The sequence below is a fragment of the Mobula hypostoma genome, chromosome 23, assembly GCF_963921235.1.
Source record: "Mobula hypostoma chromosome 23, sMobHyp1.1, whole genome shotgun sequence".
NCBI lineage: Eukaryota > Metazoa > Chordata > Chondrichthyes > Myliobatiformes > Myliobatidae > Mobula > Mobula hypostoma.
In genome coordinates this window covers 4,035,421-4,049,780 of record NC_086119.1, presented here as the reverse complement: position 1 = coordinate 4,049,780, position 14,360 = coordinate 4,035,421, and the positions used below count along the sequence as shown (strand labels likewise).

Sequence of the window (14,360 nt, the reverse complement as noted above, 5' to 3'; positions counted from 1 at the left end):
GGTCCTGGTACCTCCGCTGGGGGTAGGAGCTGAGAAAGCGCTCTTCAGTCACAGGTACGGCCCTCTTCATCCCACGTCCTTGCTGGCACGGGAATATCCGGGTGGGGGGTGGGTCTCCTGGGACCACCGACACATACCAATTCCCCGTTCCTCACTGTCATGGGATCCTGCTGTGCACAGAACCTGTCGCATTGGGTTGGGCTGGGGGCTTTTGGTCATGGGAGAAGCCGGGTTCTGAGGGAATAGAAAGGGTGGGTGGGGGGCGGGGTCAGTTGAGAGGGTTTGTCCAGGAGGTGGGGTCTTGTCCCGGGATCTGGGCTGCGTCATGGAGCCGGTGACCGAGTGGATCCGGCACCGCTTCCCTTCGGTACGGAACCTGGGCTCGGACGCTGTGGAGAAGCTGCTTCGGGAGGAGCGGGAGCGGCTGCTAGTGTTGGTGAGCGCGGACAGACCGATCCCGATGGGGCAGCGGGTCCGGGCAACTTAAACCGCCCAACGCCCAGGCCGCAGCTCAGCGCTGGCAAATGACCCGGGATATATACAACGTATCCTCCCCCAAACTCTCTTGTACTCAAACCGCGTCCCTTCCTCCAACCCCGATTCTTTCCTTCCCGTCTCTCATCCCCTATTTCTTCGCCCACCCTCGTCTCTTAACCCCCATTTCTTCTCCGTCTCTTCAGCCACTCTCGTCTACTTACCCCACCTTTCTTATCCCCATCTCTTACCCCCGTCTTTCCCCCACCTGTCTCTTATCCACCGTCTCTTCCCCATTTCTTAACAGTCTCTTACCTCCTATTACTTACTTCCTGGCTCTCAACCCCCATATCTTACCCCAACTCTTACATCTGTGTCTTATCTCCTTCACTTACCCCATCACTCACTCCTCTCTCTTACCATCCCCATCTCTTCCCCCACCCAACTCTTACCCTCTGTCTCTTTACCCCCGCCTCTTACCCCCATCTCTTAACCCCTCCCCATCTCTTCCCTCATCAAATAATATATTTACAACATTACTGAAATGTTAAATATGCTTAGCTTAACTCTAAACTCCAACTCAATATAGAATGCATCTCAACTTATACAAAGTACTATGTAAAATAGTCTTACAGACTTGAAAAAATTCCGTAAAGGAAAGACACTTTCAAAAACCATGAAAAGTTTCTAAATATATAAAAAATACTGTAAAGAGTAGCAAACTAAATCAAGTCAATATTTGGTGTGACCAGCCTTTGCCTTGAAAACTGCGTCACTTCTCTCCGGTACACTTGCGCAGTTCTATAAGAAAATCAGCTGGTAAATTGTTCCAAGCATTTTGAAGAATTTGCCTGATTTCATCTGCAGACTCTGGCTGTCTCACTTGCCTCTGTCTCTCCAGGTAATCCTAGACAGCCTCGATGATGTCGAGATCAGGACTCTGTGGCCATACCATTATTGCAGACTTTATTTTTCTCTTCATTGAAGATAGTTCTTTATGGCCTTGGCTGTATGTTTGGAGTCATTGTCCTGTTGCAGAATGAAGGTGGGACTGATCAGATGCTTCTCTGATGGTGTGTGATGGATGAGAATCTGCTTATATTCTTCTCAGCATTGAGGATCCATTAATTCTGACCAGATCACCAACTCCATTTGCAGAAATGCAGCCCCAGACCTGCAGGGAGCCTCTGCCCTGCTTCGCTGTTGGGTGTAGACACTCAACCACGTAGAGCTCACCAGCTTTCTACAGATATACTGCCTCCTGTTTGAGCCAAAAGATGAGAAGTTTGACTTGTCAGTCCAGGGCACTTGCTGTCCTTGTTCAGTACCCCTGTCCTTGTGTTTTTGTGCATAGGTGAGTCTCTTGGCTTTGTTTCCTCTTCGGAGGAATGGATTCTCGGCAGCAATTCTTTCACAAAGAGCACTTCTGACAAGACTTCTCCGAATAGTGTTCAATATTGAGGGAGAGTGCAGAATAACACCAGGGGGCCAGCATGCAGGCTATCCAACTGAACTTTATTGACAACACTTTTCTTCGTACGGCTTCGAGATTTACCTCAGTGTCATTTTTGTGCCCGAGTTCTGCCTGTTGCTGATGAACATTCTCACTCTGCCTGACTGTAGTAACAGCTTTCTCTATTGTCAGATGTACCTGCAACGAAGTCTCTCTGACAATTTGGTGCCTAGTAGCCCGACAACAATCCTGGCTCTAATGAGCTCATCTCTCAGATTTCCATATGCACAGTTGTCCGACAAGGCATACAACGCTGTGATAAAGTCATTTACACTTTCAGGCTCCTGTTTTTTGGAGTTGAACTTTGCCCTCTCATATATCACTCTCTGAAATATTCTTTAATTTGTCCTGAACTGTGTTGTACTCCTTTTCCCGAGCATCTGTCAATCCTAATAGCCTCATGATGTCATCTGCATTATCACCCATGCAGTATATCAGTGTGCTTACTTGATGCTCTTCTGAAGCCTGAGTGAGATTGCTTGCAACCCTGAATCTCTCAAAGCATCTGAACTATCTCTCAAAGTCCCCTGGTTTAGAGAAATCAAATGTCCCAGGGGGCTTTATTAGGTAAGTAGCTGTAGGTACCGCAGATATTTGCTCTATTTTCCCGCTTCTTTATTTATTATTTTTATTTGGACTTCAAAAGTCCCCTTTTCTCTCCCTGAGAGTTTGACTGACTTCTCTGCTGTGTCTCTGGGCACTTCCCAAGGCTAGTGGCCCACAATGTATCTGCTTTTGAGTGTAGCTTGAAGGTGTTGCCTAGCAACCTGGCCAGGTCAAAGCTCATCCTCATGGTGCATACAACTTGGCATACTAGCAAAGGCAGTTTAGGTTGATAAGTCTGAATATTTTTCATAGATATGTGCAAACAAGAACAGTCTTACTGTAAATTCTTGCTTGTTGGGAATCTCACTTTCTCTGGACTTTCCCCCGTGAAATAAACACCTAATGGGGTTCAGATGGCAATTCTCAGTACCACGTCCTCACCTTTGCCTTGGGTACAGGAGGTCATTCGGCCCACCCCAGTGACCCTGTCCGGCCCATTCTCCTACTATGACTTACTCGCACATGTGTCAGTACCCCCGCCTCCCCCGCGACTACGGAACATTAACCCACCGACCCTGCACATCACTGGGATGTTAGAGGAGATGGAGCCCTTCCCCAGAGTGGGAGAACCCTCACCTCCCCGCTCGGTCACAGGTAGAGCGTGCAAGCTCCACCCAGGGAGTGAAGCCAACAGACCAGGGTCTCCCTCTCGTTACAGGACGTCCGCAGTCCGGCCGAGTATGAAGTCAGTCACTTGGAGGGAGCCGTTCGCATCGACCCAGAGACCACCGACATGGAGAAGGTGGTGAAGGAGCTGGGTCTGGCAGGTAGGGACCACCGGGAGCCTGGCCTGGACACTGAGCTGTTTGTGAATAACACATACCATCCACAACAAGCATGTTTTCCCAGGGCCTCCTCTACTCCCTCTCATTCCATTGCCCCCCTTCTCTTCTTCTCACCTGTCCATCGCCTCCCTCTGTTTCCCCTCCTTTTCTTCTTTCCATGGTCCACTCTCCTATCCTATCAGGTTCCTTCTTCAGCCCTTTATCTTTTTCACCTATCACCTCCCAGCTTCTCACTTCATCCCCTCTTCCCCTACCCACCTTCCCCCTCACCTGGTCTCACCCATCATCTGCCAATTTGTACTCCTTCCCCTCTCCCCACTTTCCTTTCCAATCCTGATAAAGGGTCGTGGCCGGAAACATCGACTGTTTGTTCATTTCCATGGATGCTGCCTGACCTGCTGAGTTCCTCCAGCATCTTGTGTGTGTTGCTCGGCAGAATCTCAAGCTTATGACTTGCTGTAGGTGAGGCTGTTTCGCAGGACTGCAGTGTCCAGGACAAGGGTCAGTGACCCCTCCCCTCAGACCACTCGTATCCTGGGGAAAATAACACCCTGTGTCCACGGACACCAGGAAGGTGTTCTGGGACTGTTGGGTACCACCAGGGATAAACTGCATCCCGGATCAGAATGGCAATATTTTAATTTACTTTGTACTTTGTACTGTCATGCAGCTGTGGACGCCGAGTCATTGTGTATGTTAAAGTGGAGGTTGATAGGTTCTTGATTAGTCAGGGCACCAAAGGTTATGGGAAGTAAACAGGAGAATAGGGTTGAGAAGGTTAATAAATCAGCCATGATGGAATGGCATAGACTCGATGGGCGGAATGGCCTTATTATGTGCCTATGTCTTATGATAATAGGAACCCAAAGGGCAACATCTCCACCCGGAGGGTGGTCAGTATATGGACTGAGATGCCAGAAGAAGTTGTTGAGGCAGGTACATTAACGGCATTTGAAACGTTTGGACAGGAAAGTTTCTGAGCAGGGGTTCCCAGCCTGGAGTCCACAGAGCCCTTGCTTACTGGTATTGTTCCACGGCTTAAAAAAGGTGGGAATGCCTGGCTTAGAGAGATATGGGCAAACGCGGGCAAATGGAACGGGCTCAGGTGGCAATCTTGGTCACCGTGGACCAGTTGGAACAACACACACAAAATGCTGGAGGGACTCAGCAGGCCAGGCAGCATCTATGGAAAGCAGTACAGTCGCCGTATCGGGCAGGACTGGAGAAGAGGGCTGAGGAGTAGATTTAAAAGGTGGGGGAGAGGAGAGAGAAACTCAAGGTGATAGGTGAAACCTCAAGGAGGAGGGATGAAGCAGGGAGCTGGGAAGTTGATTGACACAGGGCTGGGGAAGGGGGAGTCTGATCGGAGAGGACAGAAGGCCATGGAAGAAAGTAAAGGAGGGAAGAGCACCCCCTTCCAGTCTGTGTGACTCTTTGACTCTTGTGGTGACTGATTCCAGCTTCAGACATCCCGCAGCCCCTCTGCCAGGACGATGTTGTGGATAGCAGACCACGTCTCAGACATCCCTGGAACTGCCTGCAGTCAGATGTAAACAGCAGGCGGGTCCTGGAGAAATCTCTAGTGCTTGGGTGGGTGTGTAACTACCACACTGTAAGTGCCAGGTTTGTTGGGTTGCACCTGGAGCTCAGTGGTGTAATAGTCCCAGGCAAAGAGGTCCTCGTAGCTCCCATCACCACCTCCTATCCCAACCAGGACTGGGTTAGAGGGAAATCAGTTATTTATTTTTTATGATTATGATTATGAAGATACGTAGTCCTCTTTTATTGTCATTTAGTAATGCATGCATTAAGAAATGATACATTATTTCCTCCGGTGCGATATCACAAAACACAGGACAAACCAAGACTGAAAAAACTGACAAAACCACATAATTATAACATGTAGTTACAAACAGTGTAACCATACCATAACTTGATGAAGAAGTCCGTGAGCACAGTAAAGTTCAAAGTTTCTCAAAGTTTTTTATTGGCTCATATACAGAGGTGCAGGAAAAAACTTGTCGTGCACCCCATTGATGCAGATCAACTCATTTCACAGTGCATTGAGGTAAAAGAATAACAGACTGCGGTTCCAGTGACGTCATCACCCAGAATGGCTGCCTAAAATAATAGTTCCTCCGGAAAAAAAACGCTTATTTCACCCCGTTAAACCGCCAAATACAAAACTCTTGATAACACCTGAACTGGTAAGGGGGGCAAGAATGGGGAAAAGGGATGGAAACAAAACAAGCGCCATTGCAGAGCCTGTAAATGAAGAAAATACAGAGAACAGCTCTCCTGCACAGGCGCATGATGGCGAAGTTAACGCTACCCCTCATTCAAACGAAGAGGCAAGTTTAGCAAAAGTTCTGGAGGAGATACGGGACTTTCGTAAAGACATAAAACAACTGAACAATATTAAATCTGAGCTCACCAACGTTAATCAAAAAGTAGCGGAAGCAGATGTGAAATACCCTTAGAAAGTAAGACCATATATTTTGGGTACATACCTCAATAATGGTTGAAAAGAGAGGTAAGAATCCATCTTACGGTACTAGGGGACTGTTCAATAGTCTTGTAACAGCGGGGTAGAATCTTCCCTTCAGCCTGGTGAGACGTGCTTTCGGGCTTTTGTATCTTCTGCCTGATGGGAGAGGGGAAAAGAGAGAATGTCCGGGAAGAGTAGAGCCATTGATTGTGCTGGCTGCTTTACTGAGGCAGCCAGAAGTGTAGGCCTTAAGACCGATTTGATAGATATACCCAAAATCATGAACGCTATAGACAGGATAATTGCAAGCAGGCATTTTCCACTGAGGTGGGTGAGATCAGAATGGGAGGTCATAGGTTAAGGGTACCACAGATTAGAAGGATGTCCCTATAGAACCGGGATAACTGGAGGCCTGTGACTAGTGGAGTGCCACAGGGATCAGTGCTGGGTCCATTGTTGTTTGTCATCTGTGTCAATGATCTGGATGATAATGTGGTTAACTGGATCAGCAAATTTACGGATGACACCAAGATTGGAGGGGACGCAGTGGAAGTGAGGAAGGCTATCAAAGCTTGGAGTGTGATCTGGACCAGCTGGAAAAATGGCAGATGGAATTTAATGCAGACAAGTGTGAGGTGTTGCATTTTGGGAGGACAAACCAGGGTGGGTCTTACACAGTGAGTGATAGGGCATTGAGGAGTGCGGTAGAACAGGGATTTGGAAATGCAGATCCATAATTTCTTCAAAGTGGCATCACAGTTCGATAAAATCATAAAGAAAGATTTTGACACATTGGCCTTCAAAGGCAAAATATTGATTACAGGAGATGGAATGTTTTAAGTTGAAGTTGTATAAGATGTTGATGAGGCCTAATTTGGAATATTGTGTGCATTTCTGGTCACCTACCTATAGGAAAGATATCAGTGAGATTGAACAAGTACAGAGAAAATTTACAGGGATGTTGCCGGGACTTGAGGGCCTGAGTTAGAGGGAAAGGTTGAACAGGTTAGGACCTTATTCCCCAGCGATGGAAGAATGAGGGAGATTTGTTAGGGTTACTCAAAATTATAAGGGGTATAGCTAGGGTAAATGCAAGCAGGTTTTCCCACTAAGGTTGGGTGAGACTACACAGGTCATGGGTTAAGGGTGAAAGGTGAAATGATTAACCTCCTCTGGACTCTCTCCAATACCAGCACATCCTTTCTTCAATACAGGGCCCCAAACTGCTCATAAACCTCTGAGTGCGGTCTGACCGATGCTTTATAAATTTCTGATTATGTATTATATCCAGTCACAATGGATCTCGTTGCAGGCGATCTGAAGGACAAAGAGGTAGTGTGCTATTGCACGGCGGGTTACCACGGCTCGGAGATGGCTCAGAAAGTGCAGCAGGCTCTGGCGTCAGGTCCTGAGCAGCCGGGGCACCATTGCCCAGTGGTCTACAACCTGGAGGGAGGCCTGGCGAAGTGGGCCAATGAGAGGAAACCCATAGTGGATGGCAAGGAGCAGCCCACCCACCTGGTCCACCCCTACAACAAGGTCTGGGCTGAGCTGGTGGAGCCCGAGTTCAGGGCTCCAATCTGATCCCACACCGAGGGCAACACGCACAACACGCTGAAGGAACTCAGCAGGTCAGACAGCCTCTGTGGAGAGGAAAAACCGTTGATGTTTGGGCCGAGACCTGATGTATTCATAGAAAATAGGTGCAGGAGTAGGCCATTCGGCCCTTCGAGGCTGCACCGCCATTCAGTACGATCATGGCTGATCATCCAACTCAGAACCCTGTACCTGCCTTCCCTCCATACCCCCTGATCCCTTTAGCCACAAGGGCCATATCTAACTCCCTCTTAAATATAGCCAATGAACTGGCATCAACTGTTTCCTGTGGCAGAGAATTCCACAGATTCACCACTCTCTGTGTGAAGAAGTTTTTCCTCATCTCGGTCCTAAAAGGCTTCCCCTTTATCCTCAAACTGTGACCCCTCGTTCTGGACTTCCCCAACATCGGGAACAATCTTCCTGCATCTAGCCTGTCCAATCCCTTTAGGATTTTATACGTTTCAATAAGATCCCCCCTCAATCTTCTAAATTCCAGCGAGTATAAGCCTAGTCAATCCAGTCTTTCATCGTATGAAAGTCCTGCCATCCCAGGAATCAATCTGGTGAACCTTCTTTGTACTCCCTCTATGGCAAGGATGTCTTTCCTCTGCACACAATACTCCAGGTGTGGTCTCACCAAGGCCTTGTACAACTGCAGTAGTACCTCCCTGCTCCTGTACTCGAATCCTCTTGCTATGAATGCCACATCAATAACTTACCCCCAATACCGTGTGCTTTAAGTTTGCACACTAATCTCCTGTGTGGGACCTTGTCAAAAGTCTTTTGAAAATCCAAATATACCACATCCACTGGTTCTCCCCTATCCACTCTACTAGTTACATCCTCAAAAAATTCTATGAGATTTGTCAGACACAATTTTCTTTTCACAAATCCATGCTGACTTTGTCCGATGATTTCATCGCTTTCCAAATGTGCTGTTATCACATCTTCGATAACTGACTCTAGCATTTTCCCCACCACCGATGGCAGGCTAACCAGTCTATAATTCCCCGCTTTCTCTCTCCCTCCTTTTTTAAAAAGTGGGGTTACATTAGCCACCCTCCAATCCTCAGGAACTAATCCAGAATCTAAAGAGTTTTGAAAAATTATCACTAATGCATCCACTATTTCTTGGGCTACTTCCTTAAGCACTCTGGGATGCGGACCATCTGGCCCTGGGGATTTATCTGCTTTCAATCCCTTCAATTTACCTAACACCACTTCCCTACTAACATGTATTTCCCTCAGTTTCTCCATCTCACTAGACCCTCGATCCCCTACTATTTCCGGAAGATTATTTATGTCCTCCTTAGTGAAGACAGAACCAAAGTCGTTATTCAATTGGTCTGCCATGTCCTTGTTCCCCATGATCAATTCACCTTTTTCTGTCTGTAAGGGACCTACATTTGTCTTAACCAATTTTTTTCTTTTCACATATCTATAAAAGCTTTTACAGTCAGTTTTTATGTTCCCTGCCAGTTTTCTCTCATAATCTTTTTTCCCTTTCCTAATTAAGCCCTTTGTCCTCCTCTGCTGGACTCTGAATTTCTCCCAGTCCTCAGGTGTGCCGCTTTTTCTGGCTAATTTGTATGTTTCTTCTTTGGAATTGATACTATCCCTAATTTCCCTTGTCAGCCACGGGTGCACTACCTTCCCTGGTTTATTCTTTTGCCAAACTGGGATGAACAATTGTTGTAGTTCATCCATGCGATCTTTAAATGCTTGCCATTGCATATCCACCATCAACCCTTTAAGTATCATTTGCCAGTCTATCTTAGCTAATTCACATCTCATACCTTCAAAGTTACCCTTCTTTAAGTTCAGAACCTTTGTTTCTGAATTAACTATATCACTCTCCATCTTAATGAAGAATTCCACCATATTATGGTCACTCTTACCCAAGGGGCCTCACAGGACAAGATTGCTAACTAACCCTTCCTCATTGCTCAATACCCAGTCTAGAATAGCCTGCTCTCTAGTTGGTTCCTCGACATGTTGGTTCAGAAAACCATCCCTCATACATTCCAAGAAATCCTCTTTCTCAGCACCTTTACCAATTTGGCTCACCCAATCTATATGTAGATTGAAGTCACCCATTATAACTGCTTTATATATGGGGATGAACCCATTATATATGATCCCAGACCAATCTCCAATTCTGATTCTTCTGCCCTGCACAGCAGCTATTTGTGGCAAGGTGAAATTTGTGGACTAATAATCAAGGTTAGAAGATGTAACTTGGATTTCTGTGTACACACAGGGTCTGACGCATTGTCCAAACAATCAAAGCAGCTGTGAATACAATAAAGTGCTGGTGCTCTCTGCTGACTGGCCTCCTCGTGTGTAAAACTGGATCTTTGTGACAATACATTTCCCTACTCCCTACACACACAAAACACACACACACTCCCCCTCCTGCACAAACACACACATCCTTGCTCACACACACTCACCCTCCTACACAGACACACACACGTACTCACACTCACCCTGGCGAGGGTGGTAATGCTGGGCTGGAGGAGCTGGTTGTGTTATCAGTGGTTTGATGGGGTGAGGGGAGAGACAGGCTGTTCTTTCCCAAAGTGGGTGACACTGGTGGAACATCGGATTTGTGACAGAGGGAAAGGTGCAGGCGTTTTGTACGGATCGATTCATCCCCATTAGCCTCACGGTGGTTCATTGCAGTTGTGTGAGCTGGGAGATAACCAGCGACCAGCGCCAGCCTCACCCGGGCTCAGGCACCGAGCTGTCAGCCGTGATTAGGAGTTCAGGGCTGCAGTTCGAATCTCTGGCCTCTTAACTCACTCCGATAACCTGGGGCTGCGGAGGGGGGTCACCTGATTACCCCTCCTCTTCTGACCCTAAATTACAAGATCAGTTTCTCGATGATCCACAGAAGCTATTGAAACCATCAACTGCACAGTGCGGGGGGGGGGGGTGGTTTTGGTTAAATTGCTGACAAGAACACAAGGCAGCCAACCAGCCCTTCGAGTCATGCTGGTTCCTTGAACAGCTTCCCTCTCACCCGTTCTCCCCCACCCCTCCCATGCCCACGTGGTTCTGTTCCATTCCCTCAGTACATCAGTGCTCTGGACTAATTTACAGCGGGCACTTAACCCCACGGCCAGCGAGGAAACCACACATTCACAGTGAGAATGTGCAAACTCCACACAGAGTCTGGGATCAAACCAGAGTCTCCAGAGCCGGGAGCTAACCGCACTACCTGCTGCATGACAGCGTGGGGCCTCCCCCAGCACCAATGGAATCTGTAATGAATATACAGCTGGTTCTTGGTTACCGTCTAAGGTTTCAAAATTTACAGTGGGTTACAGGCCACTTGGCCCTTCAACTCCACCCTCCCTTCAATGCCCGAGCCGATCATCCACCCGATTCCTTATCCCACTGATCTCACTCTGGGATTCTCACACCCACGGAGCACTGCCACCTCCACATGAAAATGCAAACATCAGAGGTGCAAGGGGACTTTGGAGGCCTTGTGCAAGATTTCCTGAGGGTTAACCTGCAGGTTGAGTCAGTGGTGAGGAAGGGAAATGCAATGTTTGCTTGCATTTCAAGAAGACTAGAATCTAAGAGCAAAGGTGTAATACTGAGGCTTTTATAAGACATTGGTCAGACCGCAGAGTATTGTGAGTAGTTTTGTGCCCCTTATCTAAAAAAAGATGGGCTACCATTGGAGAGGGTCTAGAGGAGGTTCACAAGAATGATCCCAGGAATGAAAGCGTTATGTATTTGGAGCATTTGATGGCTCTGGCTTGTACTTGCTGGAGTTTAGAAGAATGAGAGGGGAATCTCATTGAATCCTATCGAATATTGCAAGGCGTAGACAGAGTGGACGTGGAGAGGATGGTTCAATTAGTGGGGTAGTCTTGAACAGAGAGCACAGTCTCAGAATAGAGAATGGGGTTGAGAGGGGAGATCAATCAGCCTCAATGGCACAGTGGGCCCAATGGGCCAAATGGCCAAACTCTGTTCCTATATCTTATGGTCTTATTCCTCAGCCCTCTGAATAACAGGGGCAACTCTGGTCCTGACACCTACCTTCCTGTTCCCGACTCTGGTCTCAGCAAGCGGGAATTGAAACTGCTACTTGTGCCCAGGTCATATAGAGTGGATCAAAGTTCAAAGTCAATTTATTATCAAAGTACGTACATCACCATATACAACCCTGAGATTCATTTTCTTGTGGGCATACTCAATAAATTCATAACAGAATAATAACTATAATAGATCCAGTGAAAGACCACAGTAACCTGGGTGTTCAATCAGTGTACAAAAGACAACAAACTGCAAATACAAAACGAGAGAAAGAATAAGCAACACATATATCAAGACCATGAGATGAAGAGTCCTTGAAAGTGAGTCTATAGGTTGTGGAAACAGTTCAGTGATGGGGAAAGTGAAGTTACCACACTGGTTCAAGAGCCTGGTTGTTGAGTGTTAGTAACTGTTCCTGAATCTAGTGCTGTGGGCCCTGAGGCTCCTGTACCTTCCTGCTGATGGCAGCAGTGAGAAGAGAACTGAGAACGTAGAGTGACGTGATACAGAGTGGGTCATATAGACCAGACAGATCATTATGGTACCATGGAGGTGTTCGGGTCTGCTGGGCACCGCAGGGGATAACCGTCATCCCTGCCAGGCATAGGGATGTTTTTATTGAGATTGTGCTGGATACTGTTATCGCCTCTGTATTCGTTGTCATACTGTAGAACTGTAATGAGCAATTCTACGTAGATTTGTAAAAGTAAAAAGGTCAATTGCATTGGCTTCCTCAGGGTGTCCTCTTCAAGTTCCAGTTTATTGTCATTCTATACACATATACGCAGCTAAACAAAGCATTGTTCATCTGGGACCAAGGTACAAAACACAGTACATACAGTCACACACAGCACAGATACTGCAGTTACAATCCAGCACATACAGTCACAAAATAATACTAGCCTAAGTCCCTGAGTGACATGGCCTGGAGACGGACAGGTTGACAAATGGTGCGATGAGCATGTTTATGTAAGACAGTGTAATGTTACTGGCACTATTACAATAAAACGAACAATCATATAAATTGTGAAACCGCAGTGACGATGATGTAAAGTGGCCAGTGCGGGATGAGGCTCCCGAAGCCTGGACTTTGCCAGGCGTTGACATTGGCCTGTTGTACCAGAGAGCAACAGGTTCTAGGCTGACCAAAGGCCATCTTTCACTGAGCTGGCACCCTCCAGCAGAACTCGACGCCTGTCTCAGTCTGGGTCCTCTGCAGACACAGCTGCTCCAGGCAGATGGTAGCCTACAGCAGTGTAGCACTGAATGTGTAACCATTACAGTACCTGTGATCCGGCTTCAATTCCTGCTGGAGTTTGTACGTTCTCCCCGTGACTGTGTGGGTTTCCTCTGGGTGCTCTGATTCTCTCCCCCAGTCCAAAGACATACCGGTCAGCAAGTTCGATGGTCACATGGGCAGTGTGGGCTCTTTGGGAAGGAAAGTCCTGTTACTGAGCTGTATCTCTAAATTCAAAATACAGGACACAGCAATATTAAACAAGCCATTTTCTTTATTTTCTTCAACCCCCTAACAAGTTACACATGATGAGGTGTGTACAAGGTGCTAAACCCCTCCAGCTGGGCGAATGCCAAGAGGGGGTGGTGGTGGGTGTTGTGTCAGGAGGAGTGGCGTTGTGCCCAGAGGTGTCTGCAGGAGTCTGGTGCCGGGGAGTGGGCATTACTCTGGAGGTTTGAAATCAGCTTCCAGCAGCTGGTCCCACAGCTGGCTGTAGGGATGAACCTGGCTGGTCAGGCGGTTACTGCCGTCCACCATGGGCCTGTTCTCCTGGCTCCACTTCCGTAAGCCCCCGTCCAGGTTGTAAACTTTCGGCATCACCGGGACACTCGGACTGGAGTCCCTGGCCCAAACCTCAGAGAGCTTCTGTGCCATTTGGGAGGCGTGATATCCAACTGTGCAGTAACAGACCACAGTGCTGCCTGTGGGAGAGACAGAGCATAGAGAGGGTTAGGCAGCTCACAGTGCACTTCCAGTCACACATCACCCTGCAAGCACTTCCCGGCACCAAGTCCTGATGAAGGGTCTCGGCCTGAAACTTCAGCTGTTTATTCTTCCTTATATATTGCCTGACCTGCCAAGTTCCTCCAGCATTTTGTGTGTGTTACACTGACAGTAGCAGTATGCTATGTCATACAATCAATGTATAGAAGGTAATGTTATATATTTCTATTTATTGGGTTCTTTGTGCTTTTTTAAGCTGCACTGGATCTGGAGTAATGATCATTTTGCTCTCCTTTACACTCATGCTCTGAAGAATGACGAGAAACAATCTTGAATGTTGTATCCTGACTGGTTGCATCACAGCAACCCAAATGCAGAAGACTGTAAAAAGCTGGAGAAAGTAGTGGACTTGTGCCCAGTCCATCACGGACACGTCCCTCTCACCATCGGGATATCTGCAGGAGATGCTGCCTCAAGATTGCAGCGTCCATCATCAAAGATCCCCACCCTCCGGGCCAGGCCATCTTCTCACTCCTCACATCGGGCAGGAGGTATAGGAGCCTGAAGTCCCAAACCACCAGGATCAGTCCTGTTGAGGGGTCTCAATCTGATATGTCGATTGTTTATTGCTGCCTGATCTTCTGAACTGCTCCAGCATTTTGTGTGTGTGTTACTCTGAAACAGCAGCTTCCATTTAACCATTTGTTTCTTGAAGCATCAACCAGAAGCCTGTTCATTCGAGTTCCACACACCTCAGACTCTTTGATTAGAGGCCCCCATTGCTCAGAATCGACCATGGATGTGGTGACCCAGCTGTCTACGTAATACACAATCCAGGACAGTACGAAGCCATTGTCCATGAGCAGGCTGAATCCAACA

At 47.5% G+C, this 14,360-nt stretch overlaps 1 protein-coding gene across 1 annotated transcript; it reads left to right on the top strand.

Moving 5' to 3' along the window:
* The first annotated feature begins 301 nt into the window (after nt 1–301).
* LOC134337014 (tRNA uridine(34) hydroxylase-like) lies at nt 302–7,450 on the top strand. The gene is made up of 3 exons (XM_063031758.1): nt 302–436; nt 3,252–3,360; nt 7,179–7,450. The coding sequence occupies exons 1-3, from the start codon at nt 326–328 to the stop codon at nt 7,448–7,450; spliced, it is 492 nt and encodes a 163-aa protein (XP_062887828.1). The 5' UTR covers nt 302–325.
* Nucleotides 7,451–14,360: the final 6,910 nt, after the last annotated feature.

Bases quoted from the DNA above. Each gene is read 5' to 3' on its own strand.
- LOC134337014 (XM_063031758.1), top strand. From the start codon at position 326: ATGGAGCCGGTGACCGAGTGGATCCGGCACCGCTTCCCTTCGGTACGG. The intron at 437-3,251 runs GTGAGCGCGGAC...CTCTCGTTACAG, and splicing joins GGGAGCGGCTGCTAGTGTTG to GACGTCCGCAGTCCGGCCGA. The intron at 3,361-7,178 runs GTAGGGACCACC...ATCTCGTTGCAG, and splicing joins GAAGGAGCTGGGTCTGGCAG to GCGATCTGAAGGACAAAGAG.